The 22405-nt window shown below is 38.0% G+C and overlaps 1 protein-coding gene across 1 annotated transcript; it reads left to right on the top strand.

The window, feature by feature from the left end:
• Window positions 1-9777: 9777 nt before the first annotated feature.
• LOC131251457 (serine decarboxylase 1-like) lies at window positions 9778-19343 on the top strand. The gene is made up of 6 exons (XM_058252158.1): window positions 9778-9921; window positions 10061-10392; window positions 16723-16954; window positions 17533-17726; window positions 17817-17953; window positions 18459-19343. Exons 2-6 carry the CDS (start codon window positions 10089-10091, stop codon window positions 19023-19025), a joined length of 1434 nt encoding a protein of 477 aa, XP_058108141.1. The 5' UTR covers window positions 9778-9921; window positions 10061-10088; the 3' UTR covers window positions 19026-19343.
• Window positions 19344-22405: the final 3062 nt, after the last annotated feature.

Below are 22405 nucleotides of genomic sequence, written 5' to 3'. Positions count from 1 at the left end.
TTGAAGACTATTGTACTTCCAACTTCATAGTAGATTCATATAAAAAGATGTATGATACCTTTAACACCTAATGTCATAATGTCAAACTGTATAAATTAGCTTATGATTGTAACACCCCAAAAATCGGCACCTGAGTACATAGACTCTGATCCCGAGTTCCCGGATGTTAACTTAATAAAATGCACACATGTTCTCATTCTAATTCACATTAAATCCATATACGAATAATCAAAGTTGTGCAATTCAGCTTAACGGAACCAAAATGAGGTAAAGATAACAAAAATTAATAAATATACGGAAAACAGTTAAAGTACAATTGAAAAGTGGTGTCCGCCCAAATGAGGATTATATAAGCCACAATATACATACCCAAGAAGGTTAAAGTGTAAAGTTTTTAGTTTACGCCTAATCCTTTAAAACATAATAGTGGTGGCACAAGCCGATATAAGCCTACCCGTCTGAGATCTCATTAGTACCTACATCAATTATATGCCTGGTTGGTGTTTTAAAACACCGTCCTAGGTGGGAGTGAGTAGCTAATTTAGTGGTTCCATTAGTTCTAAGTTACGCATGTTATCAACCCAATCAGCGAGGTCATGATAAAACAAGAAATCAAACAATTTCTAATACTTTTGTTAAATGCACGAACGAGATTATGAAATGATGCATGCGTCTTACAATCCAACACTCCTTCACAAGCGATTTCAATGCCTATTTCACAAATGCCAACACTCCTTTACAAGTGACTCTAACTCCAAATCAAAAAATCATATCTAATGCAATGCGGTGAATGCATATGTTAGCTGAGTAATTATTAAGTTCTATTCATCCAATATATTAGCGAAGCTAGGATACCGATGTTATATTACGAGTCCTTATTCGGATCACATGGCTCGTTGCTGCACGTAGCAGCTCCTCACTAATGTCTATTGATCCAAATTTAGGTATTACCCATTTATCTCACAAATCAACTATTCCAAAGGTACGACATAATACCCAAAGGTATGAGGATCAACCTGGTATGGGTTATCACCCAAAACGAGTATGATTACTCAGTTCTGAGGTGTGGGCTTATCACATAAAATTAAATTCCATTCATGCCCGGGTCGTTCGAACGGTACTTTGGTATGGAACTATCGGCCGAGTAATTTGATGAGGGTCATTCGAACAATGATTTATCACTTTCATCAGTGCTCACTAGTTACTATGGAGAGGCTTGTCACCCCAGCATACGCTGACAGATTGGACGCGGCATCCCATACCACAATGCTCGGCTCATGAGTCTTAATGGGATCATATCACACTAATGGTTACGAATTGACTCATCCATTGGGAACTGGGTATCCTAGATTTGATTTAGTATTGTCATACATTGTGAACATACATGATCGGTCGGCTAGTGGACTAATTTGATTAACTTGGGAGAATCCCAACACAACCGGCATTGAGTGTAAGCATCCCTTGTAATCGAGCTACTGTCAGTTGTTTATATTTAACCCGGGTCTATCGAACAAGCCTAGTGTGGCCACCCAAACTCGGGTCACCCATTTACTTCGGGTGGTTGGCCAATTGACCCAACATCATAGCAGTCCTAAGTATCATTATAAACTAAAAACTACATTACGTAATTATAGCATAAGTTCTACTACACAACCACTTAGGCATTTCATCGAACATATGAGCATACATAGGGTACTACATTCATTAAAGAATTAAGTCAAACATGTGAACATGCATAAAGTAATATAACCATTTAAGTATTAAATCAAGCATGTGAGCATCAACAAAGCAACACATTCCACCACTCAAACATTACATCAAACATGTGAGCATTCATATCCAACCAATAACATATATTATAGAAAAATTAAAACATTAACATATTAGCATGAACAAATTCATCTACAAACAACTAATCATTGATTAAGACCCTCAAGGTTTGATAAAAGATAACCTAGAGATAATTAATAGTCTGCACCTCTAAGAAGAAATCTTTGATTTTGACCTCCTGAGGTTATGGATTTAGGGAAAATCACAAATTCTTATACAAACACTAAGAACTATGTGAGATTCATGCAATTCATCCTACAAAAGCCTAGGTTAGAAAGTAGGATTTGTTTCTTACCTCCCAATCATGAGTGGGGTGGATTCGGCGGAGGAAAACGATCAAAACTAGGGCTTTGATTAGAGAAAATTGATGAAAGGAAGCACCAAAACCTCCCCACTCCTACTCTCACTCTTATTCTCTTCTTCTCTCTCCTTCTCTTTCTTTCTTTATCTCATTTGGCAAAGACAAATTCGTATGAGGAGAGGGGGTATGAAATAAAATAGGTTTTATAGTACCAAAAGGTGCATAAATGGCCCCAATGGCCTTTTATTCATTTTATTAACCTTAAGGGAAGTTGTTTCCCACTAATGGGACCCAATGAAAGGCATATGGGTCAATCTAAGCCATGGATAGGTGTCCCATAAGGTGATCTATGTTTGGACACAAGCATACAATGATCGGGCGTGCCAATTAATAAGGAAGGCCCTAACTTAAATTGGTGGTCACCGATGATCAATCGGGGTCGTGGCTATACGAATATGTGTGAAAAAATGTCTTTAGTTGGTATCTCGACTTTTGCCTTAAATCAATTGTCTGAAAATTACAACTTCGCAAAAGAATAATGGGCTAGTTTCACTTAAATTTCATGTTTTCACCTAAGGCATTCGCACTTCCCATGCACTTGGCTTGTGGGCCTAAGTTGAGTGATTCGAGACGCGACCTTGGCTCATTGTCCCATGATGGACATCAAGCTCACTAAGAAGAACATCTTTCTATAGTATCAGGTTTAGTGACCCACTAATAAGCGATCTAAAGCCTGTTTAGATAATGAGGGCATTTTTAGAATGAATTGGATAGTGAGATTTCTTTTGCGTGATGATTAGAGTTTGGATTAGCCAATTTTATAGTGTGGTCTATTCACAATCAGCAAAAAAGGTGATTCGGTCCTAAACCGTTAGTTCTTAGTCTAGAGGAGTAGATGTGTTGATTTGGTTTGTTAATTAAGATATGACCCCTAGTTATCTCGACTTTAAGTAGGTCTTTACTTAGTTGCGGTTACCTTGATTATTCACTGATAGGTCAACTAGATTTGGACCCTAGATGAATAAATCAAGAGGCCAGACTCGAGATTTATGTGATTCACGAATTCGTTAGCTTCCTACGGTTGATTAATCAATTTGCACGGTTCTTTACCAGTACCACCCGCGTGTACGCTCACCTCAAACGTTAAGGGTCAGTAACTGACGACATATATATGCTAATTATAACAAAAATTTTCAAGGGTTTTTGGTAATCCAGAATAGCAAAAATCTGAGACGTTACAATGATTGATGACACTGTGCTTCCACTTGCATGTAGGCGTCCATCCGGCCGACCTAGAACATTAAGAATTCGAGGTGAGAACGAGTGTCGTATGTCATCCTCGCAAATGACTAAATGTAGTCATTATGGAGGCCTTGGACACAACAAGGGAACGTGCAAAGAACTTATTAATTGATGATAGGTACATCTTCACATCACTTTCTTTATTTTATGTTTGTGTCATAGTGTTAGGCTGATCCTTTCAATCTATTGTTACATGTACAGTTGTGTTGTTCATGTGGGCCCTAGTTAAAGAAAAATCAAAGATTTTCATTCTTTTTTAAGCAACAACTTTGCATACTTTTGGTTACTTTTGGATGTGTACACTATTATATTACATGGTACTGTTATTTTTATTTTGTAACACTGATACATTATTGTTGCGACACTTAGGGTGTTGACTATTATTTACTTTTCTCACCTCATACTTTTTGTTAACTTTTGGTTCGTGTTATATGTTACTTTTCTTGACAATATTGCGGTTTTCTTTACTCAATTTAATTGTGTTTCCTGATATTATACTTGTATTGTTATATTTGCTCGATTTATTGTTGTATTTACTCATTTGATTGTTAAAAGTTTATATCTACTATTTTCATGGAAATGGATAAAGCTACTATCCTGAAACGATTTTGCTCATGCAGAGCAAGGCTGATGAAAATTTTATTGTCAAAGACATCGACCAATTTTGGAAAATACTTCTATAAATGTCCTTATGGGTTGGTGAGTATAATGTATTCTCAATTAATATCACTTGAACTGTTGGTCAATTTTTTCAATCTAACGTAAAATAATGACATAAACATGGGGGTGATTTTATATGGGTTGACACAACAACCACACAATGGAAAGACTTACGACCTTTCTTCCCATCCCAGACCTCTACCTCTACTAGTGCTATGTCTAGATCACTTTCAAAAAGGTAATTTCGGGATGTTGCAATTCAGACGGTGGACGAAGTACCTACAATCGATGCCCACATGAAAATGTCCAATAAAATGCAATGGATGATATATGGCGCATGCGGGTGTTATGCAATATTCATTGTGGTTTTTTTCATTATGATATCCATCATTATTACTTTCAGTCTACTCGTTCACTATGTAGATTATATAAAAAATTTCTGTAATAAAGTCTAGGGATGGTTGGATTGGATGTGTTTATTTCTGTTAGATTGGATCTTGATCATTGGTTGCAAGGAGAGTTCGATTGAATCTATTTATTTTTCTTTCGGTTTCCATTTCAATCATTGACTTGGCCTTTTCAAATTGTATGGACTCTTGGATTGAATGTGTTAATTTTTATTATTATTTTAGATTATTTCATTTAGTTGCCTAGTTTTTAGGTTGCAGGGACTGCTAGATTGAATTTGTTTATTTTGCTTCTATTTTCAATTATGTCATTCAATTGCTAGGTTTTTAGGTTGCAGAGACTGTCTGAATGGATATGTTGATTTTACTTCTATTTTGGGTTATTCCATTCAATTGACATTTTCAGGTTACATGGACTAATTGAATGAATCTGTTGATTTTGCTTCTTTTTTGGATTATTGATGTGGGACGAGGATCAAGCACATTCCTAACACACATGGATCGAAAGAATCCCAAGGGAAAATCAACAAAATTTCAACAAAGTTTGACTAGTTGACAGGTCAAAATTTTGCCAGAAATTTCAGATTGCTTGCTGGCTGATTTCTACTAGTTTATACAGGTCGAAACATTGTTCACATGCCGATTCGACATGTCAATAGAACTGTTCGACAAGTCAAAATATTTTTTGATAAGTCAACAGAACAGGTCGAAAGGTAAAAAATCACAGAATTTCTAATTTAAATCTCTAGACACTTTTTAGTTGTTTTGACCTGTTGACTCGACAGGTTGACAACGGGTCTACGGGTGGTGAAAATTTGTGTATTTTTTTAATTTATTTCTAGTTTAATTAAAACTCTTTAATTACATTTTAGGGTTATTTAATGGGGTTAAACTCATTTTTTTAAAAAAATATATATTTATTAATTAAAACTTCTTAAAATTTTATTTCTTCTCGTGGATTCAATATTTTCTCTTGTGGATTCAAGAGAGCCTTGTGGATTTAAGGTAATTATTGATTGAGGAAGACAGTAATCGACTTCATCACGTCTTCCCCTACATCAATTATTCCATTCACTTGACCTTTTTAGGTTACAACGACTAATTGAATGAATCTGTTGATTTTCCTTTTGTTTTTGATTATTCCATTCATTTGGCCTTTGAGGTTACATGAATTGTTTGAATGAATTTATTGATTTTGTTTTTGTTTTAAATTATTCCATTCAGTTGGCCTTTTCAAGTTACAGAAATTGTTTAAATGAATCTGATGATTTTGCTTATGTTTGGAATTTTTTTATTGAGTTGGCCTTTTCAGGTTACAGGAACAGTTTGAATGAATCTGATGATTTTGCTTCTGTTTGTGATTTTAACAATCATTGGCATTTTTAGGTTACAAGAACTGTTTGAATGAATCTAATGATTTTGCTTCTGTTATGGAATTTTTCCATTCAGTTGGCCTTTTCCAGTTATAGGAATTGTTTGAATGAATCTATTGATTTGGCTTTTATTTTGGATTCTTCCATTCAGTTGCTTGGTTTTCAGGTTCCAGGGACTATTGAATTCGATACATTGATTTTTCTTTTATTTTTGGATAATTTTATTAAAGTATAGGTTGTAGGACGGCTTGAATGGAGGTTTCGTTTTCAATTCTTTCATTCAAGTACCATTTTCAATTTACACAGACTATTTCAATGTATCTGTTGACTTGCTTCTATTTTGGAATCTTTCATTCAGGTACAGGTTACACTGATTATTTGAATAGTTCTGTTTGATTTTGCTTTTGTTTTGGAATCTTTCATTCAGTTGGCCTTTTCAAAGTTGCACGGACAGTTTGATTGGATATGATGTTTTTTGCTTTTAGTTCGTAGAATCTTCATCCATATTACGCATTATTAATATTCTAATATAATACTTTTATGTTCATTTTCATGATAAGGTAAAGCAAATCAAGGATATGAGTTGAAACTTTTTTTTTGTCTTATAAACTGAAGTTGTTGTCTTTTGGATTGTTTTTCACGTATAAGAAGCAATTTTTTTAATAATTTTTTTGTAATTTTTGTAATTTTTATTATTTTTTGCAATCAACAATATAATTATTTGTCTAATTAATGAAGTTGTTTTCTATGATTTTTTAGAATTTCTTTAATCCGTGGGCATGAGCCATTTAGCCATTTCTATTTTTTAAAAAAATAAATCTGTGGGCATGATCTTTGATTTGTAATTTCTATCATTATCTAAGTCGTCTATCCATTTTGAAATATCATTTTAGGGCATGAGTCCAAGAAGGAGCTACATCAAAGGTGATAACGCCTAAATATTACATATTTATTCCATCAGTTGCACTAGTTTCGGTTGCATTTAAGTGTTAAATTGAATTAATAAAATATGTTTTCTATATACGAGGTAATATGATAGACAAAAATGAATATATGCTTAAATGGAGGAATTAAAGTTTAAAAGAATGATCAATGAAGAATTTGAGATTTTGAAGACATTATTGAAGAATTCAAGTGTCAAAGATCCAAGAAAATCAAGCACAGAAGATAGAGAAAAGACTGAAAAAATCATGTAGTGCGTTAACAGAAATAATAGACTGTTCGGTACCACCTAAGGTTGGTTCGGTGAAACTGAAAGTGTACAAAACAATCTAATAAAAAATAGTGATTTTTAAAGTTAATTCGGTTCGACAGTTAGGTATGACCGAAGGTGCATTTGGTGCCACTGAAGGAGGGTTTGGTGCGACCTGAGGGAGATAAAGACTTTAGAAGAATATTGAAGAAATTTGACTACACCAAGAGACCCATTCGGTGCAACCGAAGTGATGTTCAGTACAACCAAAGTATAACAAAAGTGTAAAAATATGAATTCGATGCAAAGTCGATGCGAGTTTTTCCTATTTAAATTGATGTTTTAGGCTTTTCTAGGTACGAATTAAGGATTGGAAGAGAGACATGGGGGTGGCGGAGCTTCCACGGCGCCATTCTCCTTCTTCAATCCTTTGGTTTTAGTTTGTCATTTTAGTTTTTTCTTTATTTTTTCATATAGGATGTTAGTCATGCTAGACCAATCTCTCAGCTAAGGCTAATGGATGAAGCTTGTAGTTAATTACGATATTTAGTTTATTTGATTGAATAACATTAGTTTGAATGATTATAGTAAATTGAAATTGATTTGGATTTATTTTAAAATCTTAAAGTTGTTTATTTTTTAATTTATTGTACACTACAAATATAATGAATGCTTTGATTTAACAACTGTTTAACCTGAATTAGAGAATACATCAATCTGTATAATTGATTAATCTATTGTTGCCTAAAGGTGCTTTAGACGCTTTTGATTATTTGTGATTGAGATCCGAGTGCTTTATGAGAGAATCATTTAATTGAAATCATATCTTATTGATGTTGATAATTGATTTAACAAAATTATCTTCCGATTAGATATGATAGGACTTCGATTCCAATTGAGTTACAGAAGTTGAAGCAGTGAATGAGATATTGTGATTGTTATAAGTGGATTCATGTATCCTTAGTCTTTTTTTCTTTTCTTTAATTGTTTTCAACTCTTTTATATTTCGTTGGATTAAAAAATCTACACAAATGTTTACCTTTAGATTAGTTTTAGGTTGTGCTCCCCATTCTTTAAGGATTCGACCTTAATTTCACTGAGTTATTACTGCATTGCAGCCTTGTAAGTGGAGTTGTCAACCCTTAGGTTTGATTAAAAGATTTGAGTGGACCACAACACAAGAAGTAGTGGTGATAATGACTCCTACCATGGACACCTTCCTATGCCCACCCTTTCATCCACTTAGATGAAGAAAAATATATGTTTTAATTTGATAGAAAACTTTTGTGGCTTCCAATTTTTCAAGCGGTAAGCATTGAATCCTATGGGATGGTGTGGTCCACTTGTGAATTCCATATGCTTCATTATTGGGCTTGTCACCTGTAATGATTTGTGAAAATGGATGGACTGTATGAATAAAAAACATACATCATAGTGGGCCTCATAGAGCCCTTGACAGGACAATTTGTTGCAATGGACTCCACGTAGCACCACCTGTTATTCAGATTGACCTTATTGTTTCAGCCCATGGCTTGAAATGAACGTACAAAAGAGATGTACGGTTCCGATGATCTGGCGAGATGACGATGGGCCCCACAATTTACATTATATGTTCTTCTTAAACCTGGGGTTAGTCTGGTGAAAATGAGTGCCCTTGAGGGCAAAATGATCATATGCATGCCTTAACAACCCTTTTTCCGTCCATAACAATCAATTAAGTTCAACAAGCGATTGGTATCGATTCCTTACTGGTGGCGGCGAACAGTGGAGTGTGTACTAACAAGCTAACTGGAAAAAAAAAAAAAAAAAAAAAGGTTCAACAAGCGATTTTCTTACTGCTTTTTAAACTTTAAGCGCATTATTTTAAATAATTTATGTAAGCGGGTTTTTAATATGGAACAAAAGACAGGTGGGTTTTCCTAATTATTTCTTTTTTGTAATACCAAAAAATAAGTCTCTCTTAACACGTGCCTCTCATATTAGAGAGATGCTCTCCTGTACCAAGTCAGTCAACAAAAAGGGCCTAACACGTGCGACTCATGTGCGACTCAATGAGTAGTCAGATGATTCACGGCATGCTTTTCAATAGTATAAATGCAATTTCAGTCTGAGATGTGGAGTCCAGTTTTCGGTGATCCAGACCGTTGATCTTTGACATCCAACGTGCAAAGACTATGCCATAAAATTACTTTTCACAGAAAATTCTATCCACGAGATTAATGGTCCAAAGATAAAACAGTTCATAAAAGAAACAGAAATAACTGTCCACATCCAACTGACAAAGTTTCAAGATTGACGGCTCAAATCATCTAATTATGGTACATCAGATGTGGGGCACAGTAAGACAATGGTCTAGATTAGCTAATAATATGGCCCCACTTCCTACTTTCTAAAATCAACGGATGCTGTTCAAAGACGCAGGACACAAAAGAAAAGAGGGAAATGATATTACAGCCGTACATGACATAACATGATAGAAAACCTAGCACAATCCATGTGGAAGATGATACGTTAAATCCGGACCGTTCACATGGTAGGACTTGCATTAGATGGTCAATATTTCAAAAATCATACTAATAAGAAAATTCTAACCATCTATTCTTCCCACCTTTCTCACTATGAATCACAGCCGTTAAATTTTTATATGTTCCGTCCATTTCAAAACAGCCAATCGATCTTTAGGAATATTAATTTCTTACGAGTTTTAAAAAAAGGGCCATCCATGGGCCTCGTCCATCAGTCTGCCACGTGGACGGTGATCACATCGTCCCGCTACCTATATAACTCTCTCTCTCGCAACCGTGTTCTCAGCAAACCGTTCTAACCTCCGTCTCCCGAGATACGGCCGACGAGCTGGTGAGGGTTTTTCTCATTCCAGACCACGATCTGACCGTTCATGTCTTTCATTATTCAAGATCTTCAATCGTTTTTGCCATTTCCGTGTAAATCCTAACCACATTTTCACGTACTTACCTTAGATCTTCTTACGTTTCAGATTTTTCCGGATTCGACATCGAGGAGCCATGGTTGGAAGCGTTGGATTGATTTCCTGTGGTCTGCCCGAGAAGATTGAGCCGTTGCCGGAAGAGTTCGATCCTAAGGAGATATCGGAGCCGTTGATCGAGTCTCTTGCGGGCGTCAACGGTGCAGATCACGGGGAAGACATCAGCAGAGAGATCGTGCTCGGACGGAACGTTCATACGACGTGTTTCGCCGTCACGGAACCAGATGCAGATGATGAGGTTACTGGCGAAAGGGAAGCTTACATGGCCGGCGTGTTGGCTAAGTACCGGAGATGTCTTATCGAAAGAACCAAGCATCATTTGGGTAATGGGAATTCCTCTTTTTTCGTCCGTTCGATCTTTGAATTTTCATCAAATACATTCCTAGTTTGTCGTCGTTGTTTCAATTCTGTGATGAGTTTTCTCCAAGAGCAGTGTTTGGGTGATTTGCTGCGCATGTGCTCATGCATGTGAAATTCAGGACATTCATCAGATGAGGCCACTGTAACTATGCCATGGCCCATCAAATTCTGCTCGTTAAGTGGGTGGTACGTGTACGTTGAATATGGACCGTCTGATGAGTGGTCATCAAGTGGGCCACATGTTTACAACCATTAGATGAGTGGGCAGAACTTATTTTTGGGAAATGGCATGTTAAATTTCTCTAGCTGATGAGTGGCCCAGATCCTGTGCTGGATATCGCATCATCTTTCGCTTCTTAAACAAGTTGCCTCAGCACCTCTCTCTCTCTCTCTCTCTCTCTCTTCTTGAAAGGCGCCTCAGCATTTCTATTTCTTTTAACCTTGGCAAAATTGTTTAGAGAGTGTATGCTAGGACGAGTTGGGACTTTTCCAACATTGTGTTTGATTTTGAATAGATCTTCAGTACATAAAAAACCACCCCAGATATGCAATAGAGTCAAAATGATGAACTGAGGTTACATAGTTTGTTCTTTTGCTTTATGCTGTGATTCTTTGCTGTGCTGCCCTGAATTCGCATCCTCCTCCTCAACCTCCTCCTTCGTTTAGCGTGGTTCTTTCACATGGCAGTTAAAGGGTTACTAACTGTAGGTTCTGCACTTCCACTTGGTTCCAGATCTTTTGAACACCCAATGCCTTCTACCTTGAATCAACTTCTGGGGTAACCAAACGATGTCCGCCATTTGTCGCCACCAAAAGTAAATGGCCCCCACTCTTTGAGTTTGCATATTGCCTAAATTACCTAGCCCCCAATCTACTCTTTGAGTGTACATACCGCCAAAGGGATGCAAAATTACCTGACTTAGGGGTTACGGGAATCTCCTGTAACCCTAATATAGCTTAATAAAAAAGCGTAATGTCCGCATGTCAGAGGTGGGGCCTGTAGTGAAAAGCAAAGATTTTACTCTAGATGAAATGATGTTTTTGCTCTTTTCACTGTGAGCCCCACCTCTAACATGTAGATATGATGCTTTCTCATTGGGCCATGTCAAGGGTTACATGATTCCTGTAATCCGTAGTTATAGGTAATTCATGGCCCCACCAAAGCTACCTAACCAATGATCTATATCTCGAGCAAACACATAACTAATAATTTTGCTTTCAACTCTCCTTTAGTGTTGAATTTTTGTGAATACTTGCTTGCTTGATGCATTCCACCTTAATTTTCTTCTTGCATTATCATATTTTACAAGGGTTTTCATTGCTTTATGTTAACTATCATTGAGGTTGCAATAGGGGGCCTGGTTCTAGCAAAATCAAAATTTTGAATAGGGCCGACCTAAAAGCCTAGTCTGACTGGTTCAAATTCTAGGACCGTGCCCGGCCCATTGCCAGGCCTAATTATTAGGGGTAGACCAAGGAACATGATGTGAGAGATTTTTATTGCATTGGGTGTTCTTATTAGTACAATTGACAGGTTAAGAATGTCACATGTAGGATTTTCATTTCTTTGAATATTCTAGGCAGTTTAGTATTCATGCATGGCATCACATTCAAACACACCTTTTTCACTTGCATGTAGAAACTAGGTTCCTGTTTGGGAAATTTGATCTTACTCTTGGAAAAGTAGAGTAATTAATGGGTGTTAATCTGAAATCAAATTCAAATGGATGTAGTCATTAATAATGTGGCATGTAACATGGTACATATGGCATTTGTGCCAAGCTAAAATCTACAAAAGAAGGTATCCAAGTCAATGTCAAGTGATCATGTTGCAATCATTTTGTTGAAGAATGAAGGTGTTGGCCCTCTTCAGATACTCTAAACCGAAACCCCTAGGTGCGATGTATTACGTAATGGTAATGGTGGCCATAACGGCCACCACCGTTACCTTTACGATACGGGCTGTAACGGCTGTTACGAGGTCCATAATGGTCATTACGATCTCTTTTTTCTTTTAAAAAAAAACCTGAAAACATGTATCTGCCCTGTAATGGACTGTTACGGGATGCATAACGGGCTGTTGTGGAAGCTGTAACGGCTTTTACGGGTCATTTTTTCTGTAATGGCCATTGTGGCTGTTGTAACCCCGTAACGTGTAATGGTTGCCACTGTTACCTTTATGTAATGGCCTTTACGGTCCCATAATGGCCATTATGGCACACCATGCACAGGTGGAAAAGAGAAGAAAAGCATGAAGAGTTTTTGGGATAGTTTTGAGTCTCTCTAAATTTAGGGATAGTGTTGGAGTTTCGAAGTCTGTAAATACTCTAACTGAGATGGCAACTGAGTGCCGCATTCTTGTTTATGTTGAAGGAATCTGTTCAAGTTCTACAAGAGCTGATGGGCCAGGTCACAGGTGACTTGAATGAATGCAGCAATATCTTCTGAGGTCATTCACAATCAGGACTATCTAGTCCGAATCCACGGAGCTTCTCTGGACTCCTCACAGAGACTTCTCGAATCCACGAGGAAAGAAAGCAGAAAATAGAAATAAATTCTAATAAATTCGAAATTGATTAATTGATGAATAAAAACGAGTTCACAACCCTTTAAATAGGGGTACCAAGCAATGGGAAAGAAATCAGAATCAAACTACAACTCAAACTCTTAGAATCCGCGACTTACTATAAATAGTAAACTTACTATTTATAGATGGTCGTGATGTCTACTAGTGCGCATGGTTTTCGGCCAAAAATAGTAAGTGTCCTATTTGGCCTCACCAAACCGTTCTCCTAATTATTCTAAGCTCTTTTCATGTTGGGCGCAACTCCTAAAGCCCGACGGATGAAGAGTTATAATCAAACTAAAACTTACTATTTATAGTAAAAGCGAAATTAAAACGGGGAAACGACCATCGATCCAGGGGTTTTTCGCAATTCCGGGCTGCGCAACCCGGCGTAGCTGGGTTGGTTGGCTTCAGTAGCTCGTTCTACCCCAAAATCATATATTTTACGTCAGATAACTCATTCAACTTCTGTCGTCGACCGGGCCTTTTCTGATCCATCTTGGCCATGTAACTGTCCGCGACCTGCTCTACATCAAATATCTTCTGAGGTCATTCACAATCAGGACTATCTAGCTTGAATGTGGGTGTTCAGCTTGCTTGAAGTGGTAACTTAGCTTTTAGAAGCTTCTGTGAAGGTTCTCAAACCTTTCGTAAAGATTCAAGAGTTCATTATTGAGGGCATTCTCTCCTCCACCTCAACAAAGGAGATTTGGTACTACATATCTTTAGGTTGAAACTGGAAGTACAAGAAATTAAATAGAGTTCTTTCAAGATCAACATTCAATAAGCGAATAATTGTGGCAAAAATCTACACTAGGCCATGTGCATGAAGTTAAAAAAAAAAAAAACTGAGATCGAGAGCATGAGTGTGAAAATCAAACCATTGATAAAGAAATTAAATTGATTTTATATTGACAATCTAGAAGGTAGTATCTTGGATCCAAATAGGATGAAGGGTGCAGGTTTGTAACCTAGAAACCATATATTGATTTGAGATAACTCCTTCAAGGAGTCTTTCCAAGATGTGCCCAAATATGGGTTCGAAGCATGATTGATCAAACCCTTACGTTGATGGAGATCAATGACAAGGATGAAGAGGGACAATCGCTGAATTGCTAGGCTGGGGTTCAAACTCTCGATGCTTGAACGAGAGTTGAAGCAGCTGTCGAATATGGGTGTGGGAGCAGTGAGGTGTGTATTTCAAAATGTTAGCAAGTATTAACTACCAAAAAAGAAAGAAAGAAAGAAAGAAAGAAAAAGAAAAAGAAAAAAGGAACACGAGTTCAAAGTGGGAGCAGCTCGTTGGTAGAAGTTTGCTGCAACTAAGATCAAATCTTGTAGCTTGAATGAATGGTTTGCTGATTTTCATCATGCAGGACAATGACCTGTTCTCCAGTGATTAACAAGTAACACCATTAAAATAGCACAAAATTGGTACCATTGTTTAGTTTGTTTAGTACCATTCCAATGGGTCATAGATAACACAATTCAGGGAAGATCTCAGCAAGTTATGGCCAATTTACCAGTGAGGAAATTGTATGATATGTATCCTGTGTCTTTGCATAATATAGACGTTTTCTAAGTTCTGACTAGTAGGTCCCATTGTTAGGCATTCTAGACCATTTGTTTTCAATGTCATTGAGGAAACTGGTGACATCTAGGGCTGGTTAACATGCTAGCAAATTTTAGTGAGAGGTCAAAATTTCCAGCAATGGGACAACTCTGTTAGTGACTATACTGAGAAGTTCTGCATGTTTACATCTATGGATGTTTTTTCATGTCATTGAGGAAACGAATGATATCTAGGGCTGGTTTACATGCTAGCGAATTGTAGTGAGATGTCAAAATCTCAAGCAAAGGGACAAATCTCTTAGTTGCTAGACTGAGAAATTCTGCATGTTCATGTCATTGAAGAAACCAAAACAAATGTGGGAATTAGTGTGTCATGTGTTCAAGCAAGAAAAAACATCATATTAGGTTGAGGACGTATCCAAAATGAATATGAATGGAATACCCCAGGCAAGGATCCTTTCAAGTATCTGATCTATGGACACTTCAGGAGAATGTATCAATTATTTCAGTTGATCTTGAAAAGAAATAGTATCTGGTGAATGAAAGGGCCATATGATCAAATCAAACCAAATTACTTTGCACAAGATGACTAAAATAAGCTTCAACACATCTCCAAAACATGGAAATCATTTGCATATAAAAATCTAACAGCTAAACCGGATGGGGGATCAACATTGACAAATGACCCAATTGAACTCATTGGAGTTGAGTTTTTCTCCGTCTGGGAGAGGATGATGCAAGGCTATACAGTGAATTTCCATCACTAAAGATTCTGGCTCCTTTTATTGTGCCAAGTGATGTATTGGATAACATATCAAGATATATTTATGAATTTAGTTAGTTATGATCGAGAACATTTAATTGGAGTTCTTTGGTGTGTCTACAGTGACAGGATGATAATAATTATCTTCTCCCTTCTTCTTCTTTTTTGTCGTTTTCAGGTTTCCCTTATTTAATTGCTAAAATGCTGACCAATTTTGGTTCTAAAATACCCTTCCCTAAAGGGAGCAAGTTGCAGTTCTTCCTCTTCTCTCTCTGGATTCCAAAGCTCCATTAAAAAAATAAGCTTCGGTCAGAGACATTAATTGCAAGAAAATAAAGGGGGCTTTGGATCTTTAAAATGCAAAAATGGAGTGTTGTTGGTCTTTCCAATTCCCGAAAAAGGAGAAAAGGAGGCCTCTTGTGATAACCCACCTTGGTTTATGGTATTCAAGAAAACAAGGCGTTCTTAGTGTTCATGTGATGACACATAGACTTCATGTCAAGAATTTCAAGTCTTGAGTTTTAGATGAGGAATTAAAAGAGAATTGATAGCAATGATCAAGATTCTATATTTTATTAGTTGAGATTTTTTCAAGGGATTTGAAGATGAATGGAATCAAATGGTTTTGGCTGGCTTTGGATACTGTTGGCAGCATTTTCTGTAGTTGGAATGTGGGGTTTTGAGTTTTTTTTTTTAAAACCTAAAGATCAAGGATCATGATGAGAGATCCCAATGATCCTCTATCGAATTCAATGATTTCGCAGAAAATTTGCACCATGTAGTTTGAGATTATTTTTTATGCAACAGATTCACTATTTTGATGACAGTGTGGTTTCTTAGAGATTGCAAAATGGATCAAAACTTTTTTTTTGAGCTTCACAGATCGAATTCATGAGTACCTTCAGAATCTCAGATTTGAGATTGTGATGGAACTTTTGCGAGGACTGAAAATTTTAGGAAACGACTGGGATTTTTCTACAAAATGTGGTGCCAGTTGTGTTCTTCTTAAAACAATGGCAAATCTAGACAACTGTTTACATTCTGCCACGAAAGATGGATAAGGGAGTCCAATAAAATGCCATGACATGCTTGCTTACACCGGCACTTGTGCCTTAGGCTTGCAAGTCCTTTAACCAATGGGTAGAGGGTTGTGAAGTGAAGCAAGAAAGAAATGTGGGGTGTTTGCGATGAGTTCCTAGTAAATATGGTTTTGATTTCTCAATAACTTTAGTGATAGAGCTTCTATGGTTAGCTGTATTCCCTGTTATAATCTTATGGAAATATGCCTAATAATAATTATCCGAGGTACTGAATTTAGTTCAGGAGGCCTTTCCAGTTGCATATCTGAGAGTTCCTTAATATTCTTATTTTTTGAATTTTAATCTGTGACAGGTTACCCATATAATCTGGACTTTGATTATGGTGCTCTAGGGCAGTTGCAACATTTCTCCATCAACAACTTGGGGGATCCCTTTATTGAAAGCAATTATGGTGTCCATTCCAGACAATTTGAAGTGGGGGTGTTAGATTGGTTTGCCCGTCTTTGGGAGTTAGAGAAGAATGAGTACTGGGGATACATCACAAATTGCGGTACAGAAGGCAATCTACATGGGATTCTGGTTGGGTCAGTAACATACCCTTGGCATAGCATTGCATTAAAAAAAAAAAAAAAAAAAAACATAAAATAAATTGCCTCACTGTATTTTATCTCTCTAATGTAACAAGGACAGGAACATGAAAAAAAAAAAGAAAAAGGAAGGAGGAAACTAAAAAAGAAGATGGCGCTTGTTTGAAATTGTGCCATTCAACTCATGTTCTGTGGACATGTAACGTGCTATTATTCAGCATGATTTCAAGGAGCCCGAAGAGTGTGGAGTGTTGGTGGGCATTTATTTTTCCACCATTATGACTGTTCGCAGGAATCTATAAATATTTCAAAAGTCTGTTTTGAACTGCGTGTTAAGATTCCTTCCTATCGTTGGATGATGGGAGATTCTTGTGCGCTGACTTCTCCATGAACACTGGGCACAGGCAATCTTTTCTCTTCAAATGTTTTATGGATGTGTCAGTGAATCTGACTTCTTAAATCCACCACATCCCATATCCATGTCCAACACTGAGACATGTTTGTGTCCAAGTTACATAGTTTCTTCACAAAGCATGAAAAGAGTCTGTTATTTTATCATTTGGGTTGTGCTGCAGGAGGGAAGTGTTCCCAGATGGTGTTTTGTATGCTTCCCGGGATTCTCATTACTCTGTCTTTAAAGCAGCCCGGATGTACCGAATGGAATGTGTAAAGGTGGATACTCTGGTCTCTGGTGAGATTGATTGTGCAGATTTCAGGACCAAACTCCTCGAGAACAAAGACAAACCAGCCATAATCAATGTCAACATTGGTAAGACAGCCCTTCCAATCCAATTTTCTGAACATTTTCTTCCCTTCGACTTCATGTCTTCTCACTGTTGTGCTTCCTAACATGTTTTAGGAACAACTGTTAAGGGAGCTGTCGATGATCTCGATCTAGTTATTAAAACACTTGAAGATAATGGATTCAAACACGACCGGTTCTACATTCACTGCGATGGTGCTCTGTTTGGGCTCATGATGCCTTTTGTGAAGCGTGTATGTGTTCTACCCCCACCAGGAATCGAGTGCCCACATATTAGCAAATGTACAATCAGCTGCTGTGCATGGTCTCTGCATGCTGGGCGAGATTTTAGCGATCAACTGCCTATGATATGGATTGCATCATGGATGAGGATGCTCCAAAAATCTTCCAGATAGAAACATCCCAACCCTTATAATCTGTGGCTGACAAATAGACTGTTGATGATAAAATAAAACAATGGTCAAGTCAAACAAAATGAGGGCCAAAAGCTGAAGGTTCAGGATCATCAAGTCTGGACATTTTTGGGGAATCCACCATCATGGATAGGATGCATTTGATGGATCTGGATCACCGAACCATGGGCGCCACATGTACAGAACTGTGCTCAGCGGCAAAATGTTTGTTTTGCTGGTGACCATGACCCTAAGCAAGGCCAAGGATGGCTGGCTCTTTTTCTTTTCTTTTTTCTTTTTTTTCTTTTTTTTTTTTTATCTGAGTTCTAATGATTCTGCTGGACAGGCGCCAAAGGTGACATTTAAGAAGCCAATCGGGAGTGTGAGTGTTTCTGGGCACAAGTTTGTTGGATGCCCAATGCCATGCGGCGTTCAGATAACGAGATTGGAACACATCAACACCCTCTCGAGGAATGTTGAGTATCTTGCTTCCAGGGATGCCACCATCATGGGCAGCCGAAACGGTCATGCCCCAATCTTCCTCTGGTACACCTTGAACCGGAAAGGCTATGGAGGGTTCCGGAAGGAAGTCCAGAAGTGCCTGAGGAACGCCCATTACTTGAAAGACCGGCTTCGAGCTGCCGGCATTGGTGCCATGCTTAACGAGCTCAGCAGCACCGTCGTGTTCGAGCGCCCACGTGATGAGGAATTCATCCGTCGCTGGCAGCTCGCCTGCCAGGGGAACATTGCTCATGTTGTGGTGATGCCAAACATCAACGTCGACAAGCTCGATGATTTCATGGACGAACTGATTAAGAAGCGATCAAGCTGGTTCCAGGATGGGAAGATACAGACTCCTTGCATTGCAGATGAGATAGGGAAGGAAAATTGTGCTTGTGTTCTGCATAACTGATGTGTACGGGTTAGTCACGCCCTCACCCGAGCTGTTATGTTTTCCTTCTGTTTGTAGTCGTAGCAGTAAGTAGTAGTGGGCCCTCTGAATTGTTGAATGCAAGCGTCCAGATGGGAAGGAAGAAAAACTCTGTTATTTGTTGCAGATGAATATTTTGATAGGAAGACGGTTGCCTTCGACAGAATACATAGAGCTGTAGTCATTGCATTTGAGATGATTCCTGTTTTAGGAATGTTAGGAGTGGCGTAACTGCAAAGCTTGATGATGACACGATGGAAAATACCTCTGTTTGCAATATAAACTTTTTCTTGGAGGGCCTGTCTTAATCTGTGGAAGGAGAGGATATGTAATTTCTCAGGAAACTTCCTTTCCACTGTTTGGCATTCTTCAACAACAGATTTTTTTTCGTGAAAATTTGGTCATTTATTTTCTCACCTCGAACTAGGACTGTCAATGGCCCTGGCTTGGCTCAGGCAAAATTGAAAACAGTTCAAAATCTGGGCTGATGCCAGCTCCAGGCCTTGCCCATTGACACCCCTACCTCCAACCTAAAAGGTCATATCACAGATTAAGGTAAAAAGGGGGTTTTTTTTTCTCTGATTTGAAGATTTGTGTCCTTTAGATAGCAAAAGAAAGAGTAAATTCCACCTAGTAATCATTATACTGAATTCTTGATAGAAGAATATAAGATTTTCACTTGCTATCCAAACAAAAATTCAAAGTTGGACTCTTGTGTTTCAATAGTTGTCATGAATCATTTAATATTGTTTTTTTTGTTTTTTTCCCATTCTTTTGCTTTGGATTTCATATATCCAAACGTTCTCGTAAGAAATAAGTATTCAATGCCTATAGAAAGGGGGATCCATGTGATATATGGCCCAATGTGTCAAAATGCCATACGTTCTGCGCCACTGTCCATAGTCAAGTCCCAGATGTGCCAGTCCATGTTTGAAGTGGCCTACATGAGCCAATGAGCTGATTTGCCATGTGATGTATGACTGCTGTCCATAGTCAAGTGTCCCACTTGCCAATGTGCTACTGTCAATCATCATGCTAGGCTTGCCAATGTGCCACTGTTTATCTTCAAGTACATCACATGACACATTTGCCACCATCTATCATCTACCCCACCATGTGTCCTATTTGCCAATTTACTACTGTCTGTCTCTTGTATGTATCCACATTTCATGGGCCACTGGCAAATATTATCAAACAGCAAGTATATTTCTCATGCAAAATCATCTTTGCCAAATAACAAAATGGGAAACGAACTCTGGAAAACAAATGGCGTAAACGTCCTTCCTTTCCCCCTAGTTTCCTGTATTAGTAATGTTTTCTGATGAATGCTATTTTCTCCTCTTTTTTCATGTGTTTTTCATCTATCCAGCTAGGCTCTACTGTACCTTGCATCTTCTTAGAAAATGGCCATGCTTGCACACATCCAAGGCAGCTCCCCTACACCACAACGTACCCGTGTGTATCCAACTCCATCAAGTAGGGTCATCATAGATGGACACCATGTACCTGTAAACTGCAATGGGGCTCACCGTGATGTCTATATTATATTCACTCCGTCAGGAGTTGCCTGAGCCATGTTAGGATATCAAGTGGACCACGCATTGAAACCTGCCTGGGTGCCACAAAAGATATAAAACAGAGCTGTTGGGGTTTTTCTCAATCCTTTTTTTTTTGGAGGCAGTGAAATTTTTTATTGAAAAAAAGACCACAGCCAGAATATACAAATATACAAAAATACAACTCAAGAGCAAAACTACTGCCAATCCAATCGCCTTGGAGCTGAGATAGTGTAATTGATGCAGACGCCCACACTCTTACATGGAGATCCCTGTTGAAAACATCCACCACTCCACACTTCTTGTTTCTAAAACATCGAGCATTTCTTTCCCACCATATTGCTCATAACACTGCTAGCATGCTCAACCTCCAAACCCTTTTCCCCAATTTCCCTAATGCTATGATAAAAGAAGATTATCTATTGAAGTTGGAAATGCCCATATCACACCAAATAGTTAGAGAAGATGAGTCTAGGCCTCACTATCAAAGGAGCAATGGAGAGGCTATCAAAGGAGTAATGGACGAATAGATGATTCACAGATTCCACTTCTTTGAAACAAAGCAGACAAACAATCATAAGGATTATATTCCTCTTTCGCAGATTGTCAATCGTCAATACCTTGTTTCTTCCGACAAGCTATCCGAAAGCTGCAACTTTCCAAGGGGCACTGTAATGCCTTGTGAAGCTTGTCAGAGATATCCCAACAATTGCATCATTATCCCCTGCCAACTGATAGAGGAACCTTGTTGAGAACTTACTGGATTTATCTTTTAACCATCTTGAGGAATCAATGCTTGATAACACTACAGGGACATTCGATAGCAACTCAAGGAGACCTACCAATTCTTCAATTTCTTCATCAACAAGGTTCCTTCTGCATGGAGGAGCCTAAATAGCTTATTCTACCCTTATTGAAAAGCAGCTAGCCACTCTACCTTTTAGGGACACCACCAACTTCCACAAGTACGAAAACCTATAAAGTGAGGACTTAATCCACCACTCACCTTCTTCTATCCCATACTTCTTTCCTATCATTTCCTTCCATCTAAATCCCCTTCTAAATGAAACCTCCATGCCCGTTTCCCCTACAACGCTGGATTCATCACCCTCCAAAACCAATCGAATACGATTTCAATCTATTCTCCATCTAGGGGGAATAGATGGGTGGCTCTGCTGCAATTTACAGTAGTGGGACCCACAAATGAAACGGTTAGCCTGTTGTGGTGGGCCCCATCTAAAAATTTTATTTTGTTCAACTGGGACTCTCAACTCCGTTGATAGCCCTAATTTATATATATATATATATATAATCTGCACATTTTCAAATTACTAATTCCCAAAAGGGTTTTGATAGAATGCAGCCCCACATCATAAATACCTCACTGGGTGTTGCTCTCACAATCAGCTAGCATGTGAGATCGACCCCGGACCGCTAATTACATGGTGCACAGAGCATGCCACATCCCAAAAATCAGGGTGGAACCACCATCAAGCTTCACCTACTTTCATAGGTTGAATTTGGACTGTTGGAATTGTTCTCAACCACTCATTTTTCTCATTCGAGTGTGATATGACCTATCAGTGGACCAATATTATTTCGTTTAGTCCAGGGCATGTTCACAGCGTATACTAGCTGATAATGGTCTGGATCTCTGACATGCTTTCAACGGCTGTGGTGCAGACCCTATATTCCTGCATATTACCTGAAATTACTGTAAATGTGATAATCATGCAGTTTCTTCTTTTCAATTGTCGAGTGCTGACTAATATCTTGCAGATTCTTTCCACATTAACCCAGTCAATG

This window comes from Magnolia sinica, chromosome 7 (assembly GCF_029962835.1).
Source record: "Magnolia sinica isolate HGM2019 chromosome 7, MsV1, whole genome shotgun sequence".
NCBI lineage: Eukaryota > Viridiplantae > Streptophyta > Magnoliopsida > Magnoliales > Magnoliaceae > Magnolia > Magnolia sinica.
The sequence above is the reverse complement of the archived record's forward strand: the minus strand, read 5'-3'. Positions and strand labels throughout refer to the sequence as shown.